An 18959-nucleotide genomic window follows, 5' to 3' on the forward strand; every position below is an offset into this window, starting at 1 on the left:
CAAGGTCCCATCTTGTTTTGCTGCCATCTAGAGGACAATATAAGAATTGCAATATCATAGTCACAATAAAGGAGGACAGGACCCGGATCATTAGTGACTGATACATTTTAATGTAGCCCCTCGTAGCCGGGGGAGGACGCGCCCCCCTCATGCCCCGGGGTTAGGCATTGGGCAGGGAGCGGTAAGTGGTGACCCAGAACCGGACATATGGGGAGCGGAGGTCCTGCTTCATGGACTTATTGGTGATCCTTTTGGTGATTTCCAGGTATTGTCCGTTCAGGGTCGTGTAATTCAACCAGGGAGTCGGGACCTTAGAGTTTCCATTGTTTGGATCCCTGGAAAATCAAGACCGGAGTAAAGGATCCGGAGTCTACACATGGATATACAAGAGGGACTAACCCTAAACTATGGTCACAGAGGACTACAGCCTCTCCTGGCTGATAACAGAGAGGAATAGCTTGTCCTGTCTTACCCGGTGGCAGCGAAGTTGCTCCAGTACGCCATCATGGCCTCGGAGACGTCCCGGTCCTGGGGTCTATAAGCCAAAGTGTTTACGAATGGTTTCCCAAATATATACTGGAGGTCATCAGCGTGATCAGCGCCGACCCAGCCCGGGTACACGGGCATCCGAGTGGGGTGAGAGAAGAGGTAACTATAGGTCCTGGCGGCCCTATAACCAGAGGCAAGACACATATAGTGATGTATATACAGCCGCTATAACCTGGGGATCTCCTGTATATAATGATATATGTACAGCCGGTATAACCTGGGGATCTCCTGTATATAATGATATATGTACAGCCGGTATAACCTGGGGATCTCCTGTATATAATGATATATGTACAGCCGGTATAACCTGGGGATCTCCTGTATATAATGATATATGTACAGCCGGTATAACCTGGGGATCTCCTGTATATAATGATATATGTACAGTCGGTATAACCTGGGGAATCTCCTGTATATAATGATATATGTACAGCCGATATAACCTGGGGATCTCCTGTATATAATGATATATGTACAGCCGGTATAACCTGGGGATCTCCTGTATATAATGATATATGTACAGTCGGTATAACCTGGGGATCTCCTGTATATAATGATATATGTACAGCCGGTATAACCTGGGGATCTCCTGTATATAATGATATATGTACAGTCGGTATAACCTGGGGAATCTCCTGTATATAATGATATATGTACAGCCGATATAACCTGGGGATCTCCTGTATATAATGATATATGTACAGCCGGTATAACCTGGGGATCTCCTGTATATAATGATATATGTACAGTCGGTATAACCTGGGGAATCTCCTGTATATAATGATATATGTACAGCCGGTATAACCTGGGGATCTCCTGTATATAATGATATATGTACAGCCGGTATAACCTGGGGATCTCCTGTATATAATGATATATGTACAGTCGGTATAACCTGGGGAATCTCCTGTATATAATGATATATGTACAGCCGGTATAACCTGGGGATCTCCTGTATATAATGATATATGTACAGCCGGTATAACCTGGGGATCTCCTGTATATAATGATATATGTACAGCCGGTATAACCTGGAGATCTCCTGTATATAATGATATATGTACAGCCGGTATAACCTGGGGATCTCCTGTATATAATGATATATGTACAGTCGGTATAACCTGGGGAATCTCCTGTATATAATGATATATGTACAGCCGATATAACCTGGGGATCTCCTGTATATAATGATATATGTACAGCCGGTATAACCTGGGGATCTCCTGTATATAATGATATATGTACAGCCGGTATAACCTGGGGATCTCCTGTATATAATGCTATATGTACAGCCGGTATAACCTGGGGATCTCCTGTATATAATGATATATGTACAGCCGGTATAACCTGGGGATCTCCTGTATATAATGATATATGTACAGCCGGTATAACCTGGGGATCTCCTGTATATAATGATATATGTACAGCCGGTATAACCTGGGGATCTCCTGTATATAATGATATATGTACAGCCGGTATAACCTGGGGATCTCCTGTATATAATGATATATGTACAGCCGGTATAACCTGGGCATCTCCTGTATATAATGATATATGTACAGCCGGTATAACCTGGGGATCTCCTGTATATAATGATATATGTACAGCCGGTATAACCTGGGGATCTCCTGTATATAATGATACATGTACAGCCGGTATAACCTGGGGATCTCCTGTATATAATGATATATGTACAGCCGGTATAACCTGGGGATCTCCTGTATATAATGATATATGTAAAGCCGGTATAACCTGGAGATCTCCTGTATATAATGATATATGTACAGCCGGTATAACCTGGGGATCTCCTGTGTATAGTGATATATGTACAGCCGGTATAACCTGGGGATCTCCTGTATATAATGATATATGTACAGCCGGTATAACCTGGGGATCTCCTGTATATAATGATATATGTACAGCTGGTATAACCTGTGGATCTCCTGTGTATAATAATATATGTACAGCTAGTATAACCTGGGGATCTCCTGTATATAATGATATATGTAAAGCCGGTATAACCTGGGGATCTCCTGTATATAATGATATATGTACAGCCGGTATAACCTGGGGATCTCCTGTATATAGTGATATATGTACAGCCGGTATAACCTGGGGATCTCCTGTATATAATGATATATGTACAGCCGGTATAACCCGGGGATCTCCTGTATATAATGATATATGTACAGCCGCTATAACCTGGGGATCCCCTGTATATAATGATATATGTACAGCCGGTATAACCTGGGGATCTCCTGTATACAATGATATATGTACAGCCGGTATAACCTGGGGATCTCCTGTATATAATGATATATGTACAGCCGGTATAACCTGGGGATCTCCTGTATATAGTGATATATGTACAGCCGGTATAACCTGGGGATCTCCTGTATATAATGATATATGTACAGCCGGTATAACCTGGGGATCTCCTGTATATAATGATATATGTAAAGCCGGTATAACCTGGGGATCTCCTGTATATAATGATATATGTACAGCCGGTATAACTTGGGGATCTCCTGTATATAATGATATATGTACAGCCGGTATAACCTGGGGATCTCCTGTATAACCTGGGGATCTCCTGTATATAATGATATATGTACAGCCGGTATAACCTGGGGATCTCCTGTATATAATGATATATGTACAGCCGGTATAACCTGGGGATCTCCTGTATATAATGATAGATGTACAGCCGGTATAACCTGGGGATCTCCTGTATATAATGATATATGTACAGCCGGTATAACCTGGGGATCTCCTGTATATAATGATACATGTACAGCCGGTATAACCTGGGGATCTCCTGTTTATAATGATATATGTACAGCTGCTATAACCTGGGGATCTCCTGTATATAATGATATATGTACAGCCGGTATAACCTGGGGAGCTCCTGTATATAATGATATATGTGCAGCCGGTATAACCTGGGGATCTCCTGTATATAATGATATATGTACAGCTGGTATAACCTGGGGATCTCATGTATATACTGATATATGTACAGCCGGTATAACCTGGGGATCTCCTGTATATAATGATATATGTACAGCTGGTATAACCTGGGGATCTCATGTATATACTGATATATGTACAGCCGGTATAACCTGGGGATCTCCTGTATATAATGATATATGTACAGCCGGTATAACCTGGGGATCTCCTGTATATAATGATATATGTACAGCCGGTATAACCTGGGGATCTCCTGTATATAATGATATATGTACAGCCGGTATAACCTGGCGATCTCCTGTATATAATGATATATGTACAGCCGGTATAACCTGGGGATCTCCTGTATATAATGATATATGTACAGCCGGTATAACCTGGGGATCTCCTGTATATAATGATATATGTACAGCCGGTATAACCTGGGGGTCTCCTGTATATAATGATATATGTACAGCCGGTATAACCTGGGGATCTCCTGTATATAATGATATATGTACAGCCGGTATAACCTGGGGATCTCCTGTATATAATGATATATGTACAGCCGGTATAACCTGGGGATCTCCTGTATATAATGATATATGTACAGCCGGTATAACCTGGGGATCCCCTGTATATAATGATATATGTACAGCTGGTATAACCTGGGGGTCTCCTGTATATAATGATATATGTACAGCCGGTATAACCTGGGGATCTCCTGTATATAATGATATATGTACAGCCGGTATAACCTGGGGATCTCCTGTATATAATGATATATGTACAGCTGGTATAACCTGGGGATCTCCTGTATATAGTGATATATGTACAGCTGGTATAACCTGGGGATCTCCTGTATATAGTGATATATGTACAGCTGGTATAACCTGGAGATCTCCTGTATATAATGATATATGTACAGCCGGTATAACCTGGGGATCTCCTGTATACAATGATATATGTACAGCCGGTATAACCTGGGGATCTCCTGTATATAATGATATATGTACAGCCGCTATAACCTGGGGATCTCCTGTATATAATGATATATGTACAGCCGGTATAACCTGGGGATCTCCTGTATATAATGATATATGTACAGCCGGTATAACCTGGGAATCTCCTGTATATAATGATATATGTACAGCCGGTATAACCTGGGAATCTCCTGTATATAATGATATATGTACAGCTGGTATAACCTGGGGATCTCCTGTATATAATGATATATGTACAGCCGGTATAACCTGGGGATCTCCTGTATATAATGATATATGTACAGCCGGTATAACCTGGGGATCTCCTGTATATAATGATATATGTACAGCCGGTATAACCTGGGGATCTCCTGTATATAATGATATATGTACAGCCGGTATAACCTGGGGATCTCCTGTATATAATGATATATGTACAGCCGGTATAACCTGGGGATCTCCTGTATATAATGATATATGTACAGCCGGTATAACCTGGGGATCTCCTGGATATAATGATATATGTACAGCTGGTATAACCTGGGGATCTCCTGTATATAATGATATATGTACAGCTGGTATAAGCTGGGGATCTCCTGTATATAATGATATATGTACAGCCGGTATAACCTGGGGATCTCCTGTATATAATGATATATGTACAGCCGGTATAACCTGGAGATCTCCTGTATATAATGATATATGTACAGCCGGTATAACCTGGAGATCTCCTGTATATAATGATATATGTACAGCCGGTATAACCTGGGGATCTCCTGTATATAGTGATATATGTACAGCCGGTATAACCTGGAGATCTCCTGTATATAATGATATATATACAGCCGGTATAACCTGGGGATCCCCTGTATATAATGATATATGTACAGCCGGTATAACCTGGGGATCTCCTGTATATAATGATATATGTACAGCCGGTATAACCTGGGGATCTCCTGTATATAATGATATATATACAGCCGGTATAACCTGGGGATCTCCTGTATATAATGATATATGTACAGCCGGTATAACCTGGGGATCACCTGTATATAATGATATATGTGCAGCTGGTATAACCTGGGGATCTCCTGTATATAATGATATATGTACAGCTGGTATAACCTGGGGATCTCCTGTATATAATGATATATGTACAGCCGGTATAACCTGGGGATCTCCTGTATATAATGATATATATACAGCCGGTATAACCTGGGGATCTCCTGTATATAATGATATATGTACAGCCGGTATAACCTGGGGATCTCCTGTATATAATGATATATGTACAGCCGGTATAACCTGGGGATCTCCTGTATATAATGATATATATACAGCCGGTATAACCTGGGGATCTCCTGTATATAATGATATATGTACAGCTGGTATAACCTGGGGATCTCCTGTATATAGTGATATATGTGCAGCTGGTATAACCTGGGGATCTCCTGTATATAATGATATATGTACAGCTGGTATAACCTGGGGATCTCCTGTATATAATGATATATGTACAGCCGGTATAACCTGGGGATCTCCTGTATATAATGATATATGTACAGCTGGTATAACCTGGGGATCTCCTGTATATAATGATATATGTACAGCCGCTATAACCTGGGGATCTCCTGTATATAATGATATATGTACAGCCGGTATAACCTGGGGATCTCCTGTATATAATGATATATGTACAGCCGGTATAACCTGGGGATCTCCTGTATATAATGATATATGTACAGCCGGTATAACCTGGGGATCCCCTGTATATAATGATATATGTACAGCCGGTATAACCTGGGGATCTCCTGTATATAATGATATATATACAGCCGGTATAACCTGGGGATCTCCTGTATATAATGATATATGTACAGCCGGTATAACCTGGGGATCACCTGTATATAGTGACATATGTGCAGCTGGTATAACCTGGGGATCTCCTGTATATAATGATATATGTACAGCTGGTATAACCTGGGGATCTCCTGTATATAATGATATATGTACAGCCGGTATAACCTGGGGATCTCCTGTATATAATGATATATATACAGCCGGTATAACCTGGGGATCTCCTGTATATAATGATATATGTACAGCCGGTATAACCTGGGGATCACCTGTATATAGTGATATATGTGCAGCTGGTATAACCTGGGGATCTCCTGTATATAATGATATATGTACAGCTGGTATAACCTGGGGATCTCCTGTATATAATGATATATGTACAGCCGGTATAACCTGGGGATCTCCTGTATATAATGATATATGTACAGCTGGTATAACCTGGGGATCTCCTGTATATAATGATATATGTACAGCCGCTATAACCTGGGGATCTCCTGTATATAATGATATATGTACAGCCGGTATAACCTGGGTATATTTCAGTATTACATTGCAGTCTTATGGTTTCCTTACTTGGCGTTCATGAAGTGCAGGGCCAGGGCTTCTTGGGTGGGGACCAGGAAGATGTAGTCAGTCTCTAGGTCCACGACCGTCTTCTTCACCATCTCCTGGTCGGGGTTTTCCCCCCAGATATCGGTGTACAGGTCATAGGCGATGTCCAGGGCGGCGGTGCCTTTGGGGAGGGTCAGGCCCTGCACCAGGTTGTGCACGTCCTCCCTGTGATACAAGATCAGAAACTGCGACTAATGTGACTAATGTGCACAGCGCTATAGTACATGTACGGGAGGCAGCGGACACTCACGGGATCACTCTCTGGAGGGGTCTGTTGATGTTCGGTACATCGATGCCGGCAAAAAGATGTCCATCCATATTGTTGACTCCGGCCATATAATCCACGTTCTGTGCATTTCCAAACAGGTTCCGGGGCTCATCCGGAATGAAGTCTCCATCAATGACAGGGGAGTAAGCCAAGTAATATACCAAGGGGTCTGCAGGAGGAGGAGGCGGTCACAGAGTGTCCCTGTCCTGTCCCCCCAAGTGTCAGCGTGTCCCTGTCCTGTCCCCCCCAAGTGTCAGCCTGTCCCTGTCCTGTCCCCCCAAGTGTCAGCGTGTCCCTGTCCTGTCCCCCCAAGTGTCAGCGTGTCCCTGTCCTGTCCCCCCCAAGTGTCAGCGTGTCCCTGTCCTGTCCCCCCAAGTGTCAGCGTGTCCCTGTCCTGTCCCCCCAAGTGTCAGCGTGTCCCTGTCCTGTCCCCCAAGTGTCAGCGTGTCCCTGTCCTATCCCCCAAGTGTCAGCCTGTCCCTGTCCTGTCCCCCAAGTGTCAGAGTGTCCCTGTCCTGTCCCCCCAAGTGTCAGCGTGTCCCTGTCCTGTCCCCCCAAGTGTCAGCCTGTCCCTGTCCTGTCCCCCCAAGTGTCAGCGTGTCCCTGTCCTGTCCCCCAAGTGTCAGCGTGTCCCTGTCCTGTCCCCCCAAGTGTCAGCGTGTCCCTGTCCTGTCCCCCCAAGTGTCAGCCTGTCCCTGTCCTGTCCCCCCAAGTGTCAGCGTGTCCCTGTCCTGTCCCCCCAAGTGTCAGCGTGTCCCTGTCCTGTCCCCCAAGTGTCAGCGTGTCCCTGTCCTGTCCCCCCCAAGTGTCAGCGTGTCCCTGTCCTGTCCCCCAAGTGTCAGTGTGTCCCTGTCCTGTCCCCCCAAGTGTCAGCGTGTCCCTGTCCTGTCCCCCCCAAGTGTCAGCGTGTCCCTGTCCTGTCCCCCAAGTGTCAGCGTGTCCCTGTCCTGTCCCCCAAGTGTCAGTGTGTCCCTGTCCTGTCCCCCCAAGTGTCAGCGTGTCCCTGTCCTGTCCCCCCAAGTGTCAGCGTGTCCCTGTCCTGTCCCCCCAAGTGTCAGCGTGTCCCTGTCCTGTCCCCCAAGTGTCAGCCTGTCCCTGTCCTGTCCCCCAAGTGTCAGCCTGTCCCTGTCCTGTCCCCCAAGTGTCAGCCTGTCCCTGTCCTGTCCCCCCAAGTGTCAGCGTGTCCCTGTCCTGTCCCTCCAAGTGTCAGCGTGTCCCTGTCCTGTCCCCCAAGTGTCAGCGTGTCCCTGTCCTGTCCCCCCAAGTGTCAGCGTGTCCCTGTCCTGTCCCCCCAAGTGTCAGCGTGTCCCTGTCCTGTCCCCCCAAGTGTCAGCGTGTCCCTGTCCTGTCCCCCCAAGTGTCAGCGTGTCCCTGTCCTGTCCCCCAGGTGTCAGCGTGTCCCTGTCCTGTCCCCCAAGTGTCAGCGTGTCCCTGTCCTGTCCCCCCAAGTGTCAGCGTGTCCCTGTCCTGTCCCCCAAGTGTCAGCGTGTCCCTGTCCTGTCCCCCAAGTGTCAGTGTGTCCCTGTCCTGTCCCCCCAAGTGTCAGCGTGTCCCTGTCCTGTCCCCCCCAAGTGTCAGCGTGTCCCTGTCCTGTCCCCCAAGTGTCAGCGTGTCCCTGTCCTGTCCCCCAAGTGTCAGAGTGTCCCTGTCCTGTCCCCCCAAGTGTCAGTGTGTCCCTGTCCTGTCCCCCCAAGTGTCAGCGTGTCCCTGTCCTGTCCCCCCAAGTGTCAGCGTGTCCCTGTCCTGTCCCCCAAGTGTCAGCCTGTCCCTGTCCTGTCCCCCAAGTGTCAGCCTGTCCCTGTCCTGTCCCCCCAAGTGTCAGCGTGTCCCTGTCCTGTCCCTCCAAGTGTCAGCGTGTCCCTGTCCTGTCCCCCAAGTGTCAGCGTGTCCCTGTCCTGTCCCCCCAAGTGTCAGCGTGTCCCTGTCCTGTCCCCCCAAGTGTCAGCGTGTCCCTGTCCTGTCCCCCCAAGTGTCAGCATGTCCCTGTCCTGTCCCCCCAAGTGTCAGCGTGTCCCTGTCCTGTCCCTCCAAGTGTCAGCGTGTCCCTGTCCTGTCCCTCCAAGTGTCAGCGTGTCCCTGTCCTGTCCCCCAAGTGTCAGCGTGTCCCTGTCCTGTCCCCTAAGTGTCATCGTGTCCCTGTCCTGTCCCCCAAGTGTCAGCGTGTCCCTGTCCTGTCCCCCCCCAAGTGTCAGCGTGTCCCTGTCCTGTCCCCCCAAGTATCAGCGTGTCCCTGTCCTGTCCCCCAAGTGTCAGCGTGTCCCTGTCCTGTCCCCCAAGTGTCAGCGTGTCCCTGTCCTGTCCCCCAAGTGTCAGCGTGTCCCTGTCCTGTCCCCCAAGTGTCAGCGTGTCCCTGTCCTGTCCCCCAAGTGTCAGCGTGTCCCTGTCCTGTCCCCCCAAGTGTCAGCGTGTCCCTGTCCTGTCCCCCCAAGTGTCAGCGTGTCCCTGTCCTGTCCCCCCAAGTGTCAGCGTGTCCCTGTCCTGTCCCCCAAGTGTCAGCCTGTCCCTGTCCTGTCCCCCCAAGTGTCAGCGTGTCCCTGTCCTGTCCCCCAAGTGTCAGCCTGTCCCTGTCCTGTCCCCCCAAGTGTCAGCGTGTCCCTGTCCTGTCCCCCAAGTGACAGCCTGCCCTGTCCTGTCCCCCCCCAAGTGTCAGCGTGTCCCTGTCCTGTCCCCCCAAGTGTCAGCGTGTCCCTGTCCTGTCCCCCCAAGTGTCAGCCTGTCCCTGTCCTGTCCCCCAAGTGTCAGCGTGTCCCTGTCCTGTCCCCCAAGTGTCAGCGTGTCCCTGTCCTGTCCCTCCAAGTGTCAGCGTGTCCCTGTCCTGTCCCCCAAGTGTCAGCGTGTCCCTGTCCTGTCCCCCAAGTGTCAGCGTGTCCCTGTCCTGTCCCCCCAAGTGTCAGCGTGTCCCTGTCCTGTCCCCCCAAGTGTCAGCGTGTCCCTGTCCTGTCCCCCCAAGTGTCAGCGTGTCCCTGTCCTGTCCCCCAAGTGTCAGCGTGTCCCTGTCCTGTCCCCCAAGTGTCAGCGTGTCCCTGTCCTGTCCCCCCAAGTGCCAGCGTGTCCCTGTCCTGTCCCCTAAGTGTCAGCGTGTCCCTGTCCTGTCCCCCCAAGTGTCAGCGTGTCCCTGTCCTGTCCCCCCAAGTGTCAGCGTGTCCCTGTCCTGTCCCCCAAGTGTCAGCGTGTCCCTGTCCTGTCCCCCCAAGTGTCAGCGTGTCCCTGTCCTGTCCCCCAAGTGTCAGCGTGTCCCTGTCCTGTCCCCCCAAGTGTCAGCGTGTCCCTGTCCTGTCCCCCAAGTGTCAGCGTGTCCCTGTCCTGTCCCCCCAAGTGTCAGCGTGTCCCTGTCCTGTCCCCCCAAGTGTCAGCGTGTCCCTGTCCTGTCCCCCAAGTGTCAGCGTGTCCCTGTCCTGTCCCCCAAGTGTCAGCGTGTCCCTGTCCTGTCCCCCCAAGTGCCAGCGTGTCCCTGTCCTGTCCCCCAAGTGTCAGCGTGTCCCTGTCCTGTCCCCCCAAGTGTCAGCGTGTCCCTGTCCTGTCCCCCAAGTGTCAGCGTGTCCCTGTCCTGTCCCCCAAGTGTCAGCGTGTCCCTGTCCTGTCCCCCAAGTGTCAGCGTGTCCCTGTCCTGTCCCCCAAGTGTCAGCGTGTCCCTGTCCTGTCCCCCCAAGTGCCAGCGTGTCCCTGTCCTGTCCCCTAAGTGTCAGCCAGTCCCTGTCCTGTCTCCCAAGTGTCATTGTGTTACCATCCTGTACATCTCCATCATCTCTGTGCTTCTGGTGTAGTGCTGCACCTTCTGTGCTCTGAGCCTGTGTAATCCCGTGTGCAGGGCGTTTGCCCTTGTATGTCGGGTGTGTGCTGCACTGATTGTACAGGATTCTCACAGTCTAAGTTGGTCAGCGCCAGTTGATATCCCAGGGTGATGGCCTTGGGGTCCGTATTCCTCAGGCAGTTTGCCAGGGCTGCAGTGTCATCTACTGGACATCCCACATGCGACGCCAGCTGCAACAGACACGTGGATTATAGTGGATAATAATCCCAGCCTTATACAGGAAACACGAAGCAGAATATGAACTCACCTGCTTGGCCCACATGAGCGGCTCTCGCTGTATGGCCCATGGGCACAGTCCTACCCCGCTCTGGCTGATGGCTCGTCTGATGAGTCCCACATTGTAAGGAGTCAGAGTCTGCAGCACAGATGGGGAACGTTATATAATAGATAGCAGCTCCCCTTAGTGGTGACAGCATGCAGCGGAGATGTTTATATGTACATGTAGGGGGCGCTATGCATAGGGGGGCGCTATGCATTGTGCTCGTCCTATGTCACCTATTAATTAATTAAGCCGGTTACCTGTAGAGAGACGCTGGCGGCCCCTGCTGACTCCCCAAAAATGGTTATATTATCAGGGGCTCCCCCAAAGGCAGCAATGTTCCTCTTCACCCAGGCGATGGCCATATGCTGATCCCACAGACCATAGTTTCCTACACAAGACAAAATGTGCTCGTCAGTGGGGGAAATGTGGCCATGGACAATGCCACAAGGGGCTCACGGACACCATGTGGCGTATCCCAATACTACAGAGAGTGAGACGTCTTACCGGGGACGTTGGCGTCTCCGGTGCTGAGGAACCCCAGGGGTCCCACCCGGTAGTTGAAGGTCACCACAATGACGTTACCGCGCAGCGCCAGCTCCTCGCCGTCGTACAAGTAGTTGTCAAAGAAGTTGCCTCCTTGTCCTCCTCCGAGCAGGAACCCTCCACCGTAAATCCACACCATCACCGGCAAATTTGTTGACACTAAAAGGAGAAAATTATAAGTTGTCCAGAGCTGCAAAAATAATACTGCCAGACTATTCTGAGAGATGCAGTGCACCCCCTGGGTCCCCAATAATCAGGCAGGGGGATTGGGGAACAAATTCTTCAATTACTAGATTAAAGGGGCATCAGATAAGTGGAGTCCGACCTCCAATTACCCCGCCAGCTGCATGGCCGGTCTGCAACTCAGAACCATTCAAGTAAATAGCGGCGGGTTGTCATACCGGACTCCACCACCGTGCAATGTCAGGCGCTGTGCTTGGAAGACTGTAAAGAGAGCACAGGCTTTGGATAAGCTCTGCAGTCTCTTTACAGTCTATAGTGGCAAACATTGTCTCCTGATTCCGCAGCGCTGCACAAAGCTTGCCACATCCCTGTCCCCAATGGGGCTCACAATCTAATCAATCTAGCAGTATAATTTAGGGGTGTGGGAGGAAACCCACACAAACACAGAGAGAACATACAAACTCTTTGCAGATGTTGACCTGGATGGGATTTGAATCTAGGTCCCCAGCACTGCAAGGCTGTAGTGCTAACCTCTGAGCCACCGTGCCGCCCTATACCTATCCCAAGATCTCAGGAGATCCCTTTAATGGCCCATCTGCCAGTCAGGAATCACAAAGGCTGCAGGAACACTGACCTGACGAGCGTGACTGAGGGACCCAAATATTCAGGTACAGACAGTCCAGGGATCCGAGGACGTCATTCTGGAGTAGGGTGGCCTGCATGCAGCGTGGCTTGTACTCCGTGGTCTGTAAAGTTCCTGAGGAACATAAAAGAAACTTTTATCAGATTGTACTTTACTTATATGCTGAGTATGTTACATCGTCTCTTTACTCCAGTTACATCCAGAGCAGCATTTACACCTCTGCTAGAGGTCCCCGAGGGGAGAGACCCCTCTGTGTGCGTCAGGCCAGCAGCTTCGGATGCGAGTGGAGGATCAGTCTTATATATATATATATTCTTACCGGACCAGCCCGGATGACGCTCAGGTTTTTCCAGGACCTTAGTCGGAGCAGCAAAGGGAATCCCCTTGAAAATATCGATATAATCTGGAGAGATGATGCCAATCTTCTTGCTGGTACCTTCGACGAATCCCCCTTCAGTGTGGACTACACCCAGCTGCAAATACAAACCCCAAATAAATATTCATGGGCATCTACAGCGCCACCCTTATCAATGGCGGTGACTGGTATTGCAGAAAACCTGCGCTCATGCTGACATGACAAGGGTGATGAATACTGCAGGACACATAATGGATGCTGTGAAGCGAGGACTTACCGATTTCGCCCGGGCAGCCACCAAAAGGCTGGAGAACGCCAAGAGACTGAGTAAGCGCGCCATCCTGCCCGCTGGATCCTCTCCGGTCTGCACCTCACCCCGGGGGAGGCAAATATAAGGCGTCTCACCTGACCTGCCCCCGGTGACAACACAAACACTGACATTGGTAGCGATGCCAGCGAGCGCGGGAGCCGGACCACCTGTGCCCCCCCATATCTATCTGGATGGGCACAGACTTCACACACAGGAACAGGAACATTACATTTTCCATTCATGATTATAAAAGGGGATTTCCCTATAAGGACATTTATCCCCCTATGACTCCGACACGTGTGATACGGAAGCAAAAGGTTGTATCCGAAGAATTGTTATTTTAGTTATTTGTTAGATTTATTTTCCTCCTGCCAGGTGTACACCACCAAAGGTAGACCAAATTTAGGGGAAGAGAGAGAGAGGGGGGCAGAGAGAGATAGATACAGGAGAGAGAGAGAGACAGGAGAGGAGAGAGAGAGAGACAGGAGAGGAGAGAGAGAGACAGGAGAGGAGAGAGACACGAGAAGTGGCAGAAAAATGTAACTTTTATTAAGTTTATTTAACCCCTTAACGCTGAAGCCACTTTTCACCTTCCTGACACGGCCCATTTTTTAAAATCTGCCCTGTGTCACTATAAATGGTTATAACTTTGGAACGCTTTAACATATCCAGATGATTTTGAAATTGTTTTTTCGTGACACATTGTACTTCATGTTGGTTGAGAAATTTAATCAATATGTTTAGTATTTATTTATGAAATAAATGGAAATTTGGCAAAAATTTTGAAAAAAACTATGTTTTCCAAATTCAAAATTTTCTACTTTTTGGAAAGTTGGTCATATCACTAAAATAACTTGATAACTAACATTTTCCATATGTCTACTTTAACTTGGCATCATTTTTCAAACATCTTTTCCTTTTTTTAGGATGTTAGGAGGCTTATAACTTTAGGTGCAATTTTTCAGATTTTCACGAAAATCATCAAAACCTACTTTTGGAGGGTCAATTTAGTTAGAAGTGACTTTATAAGGCCCACATGACAGGAAACCCCCACAAATGACACCATTTTAGAAACTACACCCCTCAAAATATTCAAAACAACCTTTGGGAATTTTGTTAACCCTATGAACGTTTCATGAGGGTGAAAGATAAATGAAAGTGAAATTACAGAAATGTAATTTTATCTTACTATAGATTCATTGAACACTAAAATTTTCACCTTCACAATGGGTTAAAAGGAAAATGCATTTTACAATGGTGAGGGCAATTCCTCCCGAGTATGCCAATACCCATTTTGTCACTGTACCCTGCTGTACGGGCACAGGGGGGCACTTGGAATGGAAAGAGCGTTGTTTCGTTTTTGGAGGGCAAATATGGCTGAAAAAGTTTTCATGTGACAGGATGCATTTGGAAAGCCATAATGGTACCAAAACAGAGGAAAGCCCCAACATGAGACACCATTTTGGAAAGTACACCCCTTGGAGAGTTTAGCAAGGTGTAATTTGTGTATTTGCCCCAACAGGTGTTTGATTCAATTAGGCCCCAAAAAGGAAAAAGGTGAAAATTTTCTCAAAAAAGTCACTTTTACCCCAAATTTTTGGAAGCCACAAGGGATAAAAGATGAAACAACCCCCATAAATGTGTAGAACTATTTCTCCTAAGCACAGAACTGCACCACTTTTGCATATAAAGTGTTGTATGGGTGCACAGTAGGGCTCAGAAGGGAAAGAGGGGCTTTGGTCTTTTAGAAGCAAGATTTGACAATCATCCTTTACCTGTGTTAGGATGCATTTGGAGAGCCCTAGTGGTACCAAAACAGAGGGGAACCCCAACAAGTGTCACCATTTTGGAAAGTGCACCCTTTGGAGAATTTAGCAAGGTGTAATATTTGTATTTTCCCCTACAGGTGTTTGCTTCAAATAGGTCCCTAAAAGGAAAAAAGATGAACATTTTCCCAAAAAAGTCACTTTTACGGCTAATTTTTGTATCCCATAAGGCATTAAAGATGAAACAACCCCAAAAAATGTGTACTAGCATTTCTCCCAAGTATAAAATTGCCCCACACATGCAAATAAAATGTTGTATGGGTACGCAGTGAAGCTCAGAAGGGAAAGAGGGGTGTTGGACTTTTAGAAGCCAAGTTTGACATGCATCCTTTACATGTGTCAGGATGCATTTAGAGAGCCGTAGCGGTACCAAAACAGAGGGGAACCCCAACAAGTGTCACCATTTTGAAAGCACACCCCTTAGAGAATTTAACAAGGTGTAATATGTGTATTTGTCCGTAAAGGTGTTTGATTTAATTAGGACTTAAATAGGAAAAAGGTGAACATTTTCTTATAAAGGTCATTTTACCCCTAATTTTTTAAAGCCACAAGGGATAAAAAAATGTAATAACCCCCCAAAATGTGTAAACCTATTTCTCTCGAGTGTAGAAGTACCCCACATGTGTATATAAAATGTTGTATGGGCGCACAGTAAAAGGAAAGGGGGATGTTTGCCTTTTAGAAGCCAAATTTGACAGAAATGTTTGACATGCATTTGGAGAACCCTAGTGGTATAAAACAGATAAGAATCCGAAAAGTGACCCTAATTTTTGAATGCACACCCCTTAGAGAATTTCACAATGTGTAATATATGTATTTGCCCCTACAGGTGAATGATCCAATTAGGCCCTAAACATTAAAAAGGTGAAAATTTTCCTATAAATGTCACTTTACCCCTAATTTATGTAAGCCACAAGGGATAATATATTAAATAACCCCGAAAAAGGTGTAAAACTATTTCTCCCGAGTGTAGAAGTACCCCACATGTGCATATAAAATGCTTTATGGGCGCACAGTAGAGGAAAAGAGGGATGTTTGTCTTTTAGAGGCCAAATTTGACAGAAATCCTTCACATGTGTCAGGATACATTTGGAGAGCCGTAGTGGTACCAAAACAGAGGAAAACCCGAAAAGTGACCCTAATTGTTGAATGTACACCCCTTGGGGAATTTAGCAAGGTGTAATATGTGGTGTAGTGTAATACACGTGGTGAGATGAGCATTTTGAACATACAGGTGGTTTCCAAATACGATGTGCAATGGAGTCCAAGATGGAAATTGCAATAATTTCTGGAAAGTTCAGTGCCCGTTATGTGGCGCCCGTTATGAAATAATGGAGGGGTATAGGGAGCAACGGGACCTAACAGTTGTTACAATTATTCATTTTACCGAAATTAATTCACAACTGGTTGGGCGTGAATTGTGAATGTGTTGCGTATAAGGAGGTGGAATATACCAAGGGACCAACTAAACTTTTGTCACTCTGGAGGTGTCGCCGGTCTCTTAGTAGTATGTAGTGTCCATCCTAACTTCTCTTTTGGAACAGACTCTTTATTGAGTCCTACCTTTAGAAGCAGCAGAATTCACCGGGAAAATGCTGTCCTGGCAAAACACAGGGACATCTAAACCAGAGGTACTGGGGCCCCGTCCTTCTTGTCCCAATATTAGTTTCCTAATATCTTCCTCTTGAAAACGTAGAAATGATACGGCAGGACCTGCACATTGGAACAGCTCGTAGGAGTTGTACAGCGTAATCTGTACAATGTGCACGGCCAGCGCTTTTGTACCATATCTTCGTTTTAGTAGGGAATTATCACCAAGTGTTGCTCTTATTCACCCTAGCGATGCCCATTGTGACGAATATTGCTGCTTTTGGCTGGACCAAATCGACCAGCCAATAGCGGCAAACATGGACAGAGGGGGGCAACAAAACCCCTCTGGACCGCAAGGTAAAATTGGTGGCTGTCAGGAACAGCCGCCACCCTGCCCCGATCACCGTGTCTACAGACATGGTGACCGGTATTACGGACGTCATAAGTAAATTCGCTGCTATTGGCTCGTCTGAATTGATGAGCCAGTAGCAGCGATCATGTGGGGGGGACGTAACCCTTCTGTTCCATGGGGCAGGATGGATGGCCGTCAGGAACAGCCGCCATCTTGCCCCGATCACTGTGTCTGAAACGTGTTGGCAAGTCACTACCCGCCGCACCGTTCTATAACAACGCGTGTTGGGAATAGGCTATACAATCTTTATTTTTTAAGCAATTTAGACACATAAGGGCTTATTTTTTGCGAGATGAGATGCACTGTAAAAAAAACCTTCATTTTAGTGGGTTTTTAGCTTATTGAAGCAATTTTATTAACTTTTTACATGTGGAGGAAAATAAAATCATCAATTCTTGTTTTGGATTTTTAGCATTTTTTTTGGGGGGGTGTTCACTGTAGCATAACAATAATATATTATCTTTATTCTACGGATCACTACGATTACGGTGATACCTCATTTATATAGTTTATTTTATATTTGTCCAATTTTATTGAAGGAAAACTAGAATAGAAAAAATTGCATTTGTTTTAGTATTGCCATTTTTATAGCGGCATAACTATAGTATTTTTTGGTTGACGGAGCTGGTTGTAAGCTTATTTTTTGCGTGACAAGTTGTTCTTTTCATTGGTATCATTTTGGTGCTTGTAACTTTTTCGGATAACTTTTTAGAACATTTTTTGTAAAGCAATTTGATAAAAAGTTTAAATTTTTGGCAAGTTTTTGGTTTTTTTTTTTTACCACGTTCACCGAGGGGGTCCAATTATGATTAGGATTTATTGTACAGATTGTTACGGACGCAGCGATACCAAATAAGTGGGGATTTTTTGTGATTTAGTGTTTTTTATACTTTATTACTTGTGTACAGGGAAATGTGGTGTTTGGGGGGACTTTCACTTTCTTTTATTATTTATTTTTATTTTAAAAAAAACTTTATTTTTTTTACTTCTTTTACATTTACTGACATCTTAGTTTGAACAAGTGATCTTCTGATCATTTGTTCAAGCTCTTTTACAGGTTACACAGTGCAATACAGAAGTATTGCACTGTGTAATGTAAGACACGGATGAAGATCGCGCAGCCCCGGGCACCGGCAGTCCCGGGGCTGCGATCGGAGCAGCGGACCCCCCCGGTAAGCGCCACGGGGGGGTCCGATTCACCTTTACTAAACTTTAAATGCCTCTAACACGCCACGGTCAGCGCGACCGCGGCGTGTTAGGGGTTAACACCCGCGATCGGAGAAATCTCCGATTGCGGGTGTTAGAGGCAGGTGTCGGCTATAATATATAGCTGACACCCGCAGCTTCTGGCCCCGGCTCCGTTCAGGAGCCGGGGCCAGAAGCTTGACGTAATAATACTGCATTTTGCGGGAACGCACCTCCCGCCATGCAGTACTATTACGTCAAATGTCGGGAAGGGGTTAAAATATATTGTTGTGAATATAAACAAAAAGTCAAAATCTAAACATAAAGGGAAAGTTTTAGGGGTGTTACCCCCTACCATGCAGATATAACCCCCTGTGACTTGATTTGCCTGGGTTCCCTTGGATTAAGGGATTTGTTAGAGGGTATGGTGCTATTGTTTGTAGTTTTACGTCTTGTGTTATAGTAAAGCCTTAGGTCTCCGCCATGGTCTGTTAGCAGATCTGTGTCTGTAGCTATTATTACGTTTACACTTTATTTTGTAACCGGCTCACAGTGAAACAATGTTGCATATCACTGTGATTGGCTTATATATTCTTTATGAGGACATATATGTCCGGGCTG

General features: G+C 46.7%; 1 protein-coding gene across 1 annotated transcript; it reads right to left on the bottom strand.

The window, feature by feature from the left end:
* Positions 1–87: 87 nt before the first annotated feature.
* On the bottom strand, positions 88–13410 carry LOC140077908 (bile salt-activated lipase-like). The gene is made up of 11 exons (XM_072125517.1): positions 13293–13410; positions 12980–13133; positions 12652–12774; positions 11796–11993; positions 11549–11679; positions 11277–11384; positions 11082–11199; positions 7201–7387; positions 6912–7115; positions 473–670; positions 88–335 (listed from the first exon to the last, which is right to left on the bottom strand). The coding sequence occupies exons 1-11, from the start codon at positions 13353–13355 to the stop codon at positions 161–163; spliced, it is 1659 nt and encodes a 552-aa protein (XP_071981618.1). The 5' UTR covers positions 13356–13410; the 3' UTR covers positions 88–160.
* Between the last annotated feature and the right edge of the window lie 5549 nt (positions 13411–18959).

Source organism: Engystomops pustulosus, chromosome 9, assembly GCF_040894005.1.
Source record: "Engystomops pustulosus chromosome 9, aEngPut4.maternal, whole genome shotgun sequence".
Classification (NCBI taxonomy): Eukaryota; Metazoa; Chordata; class Amphibia; order Anura; family Leptodactylidae; genus Engystomops; species Engystomops pustulosus.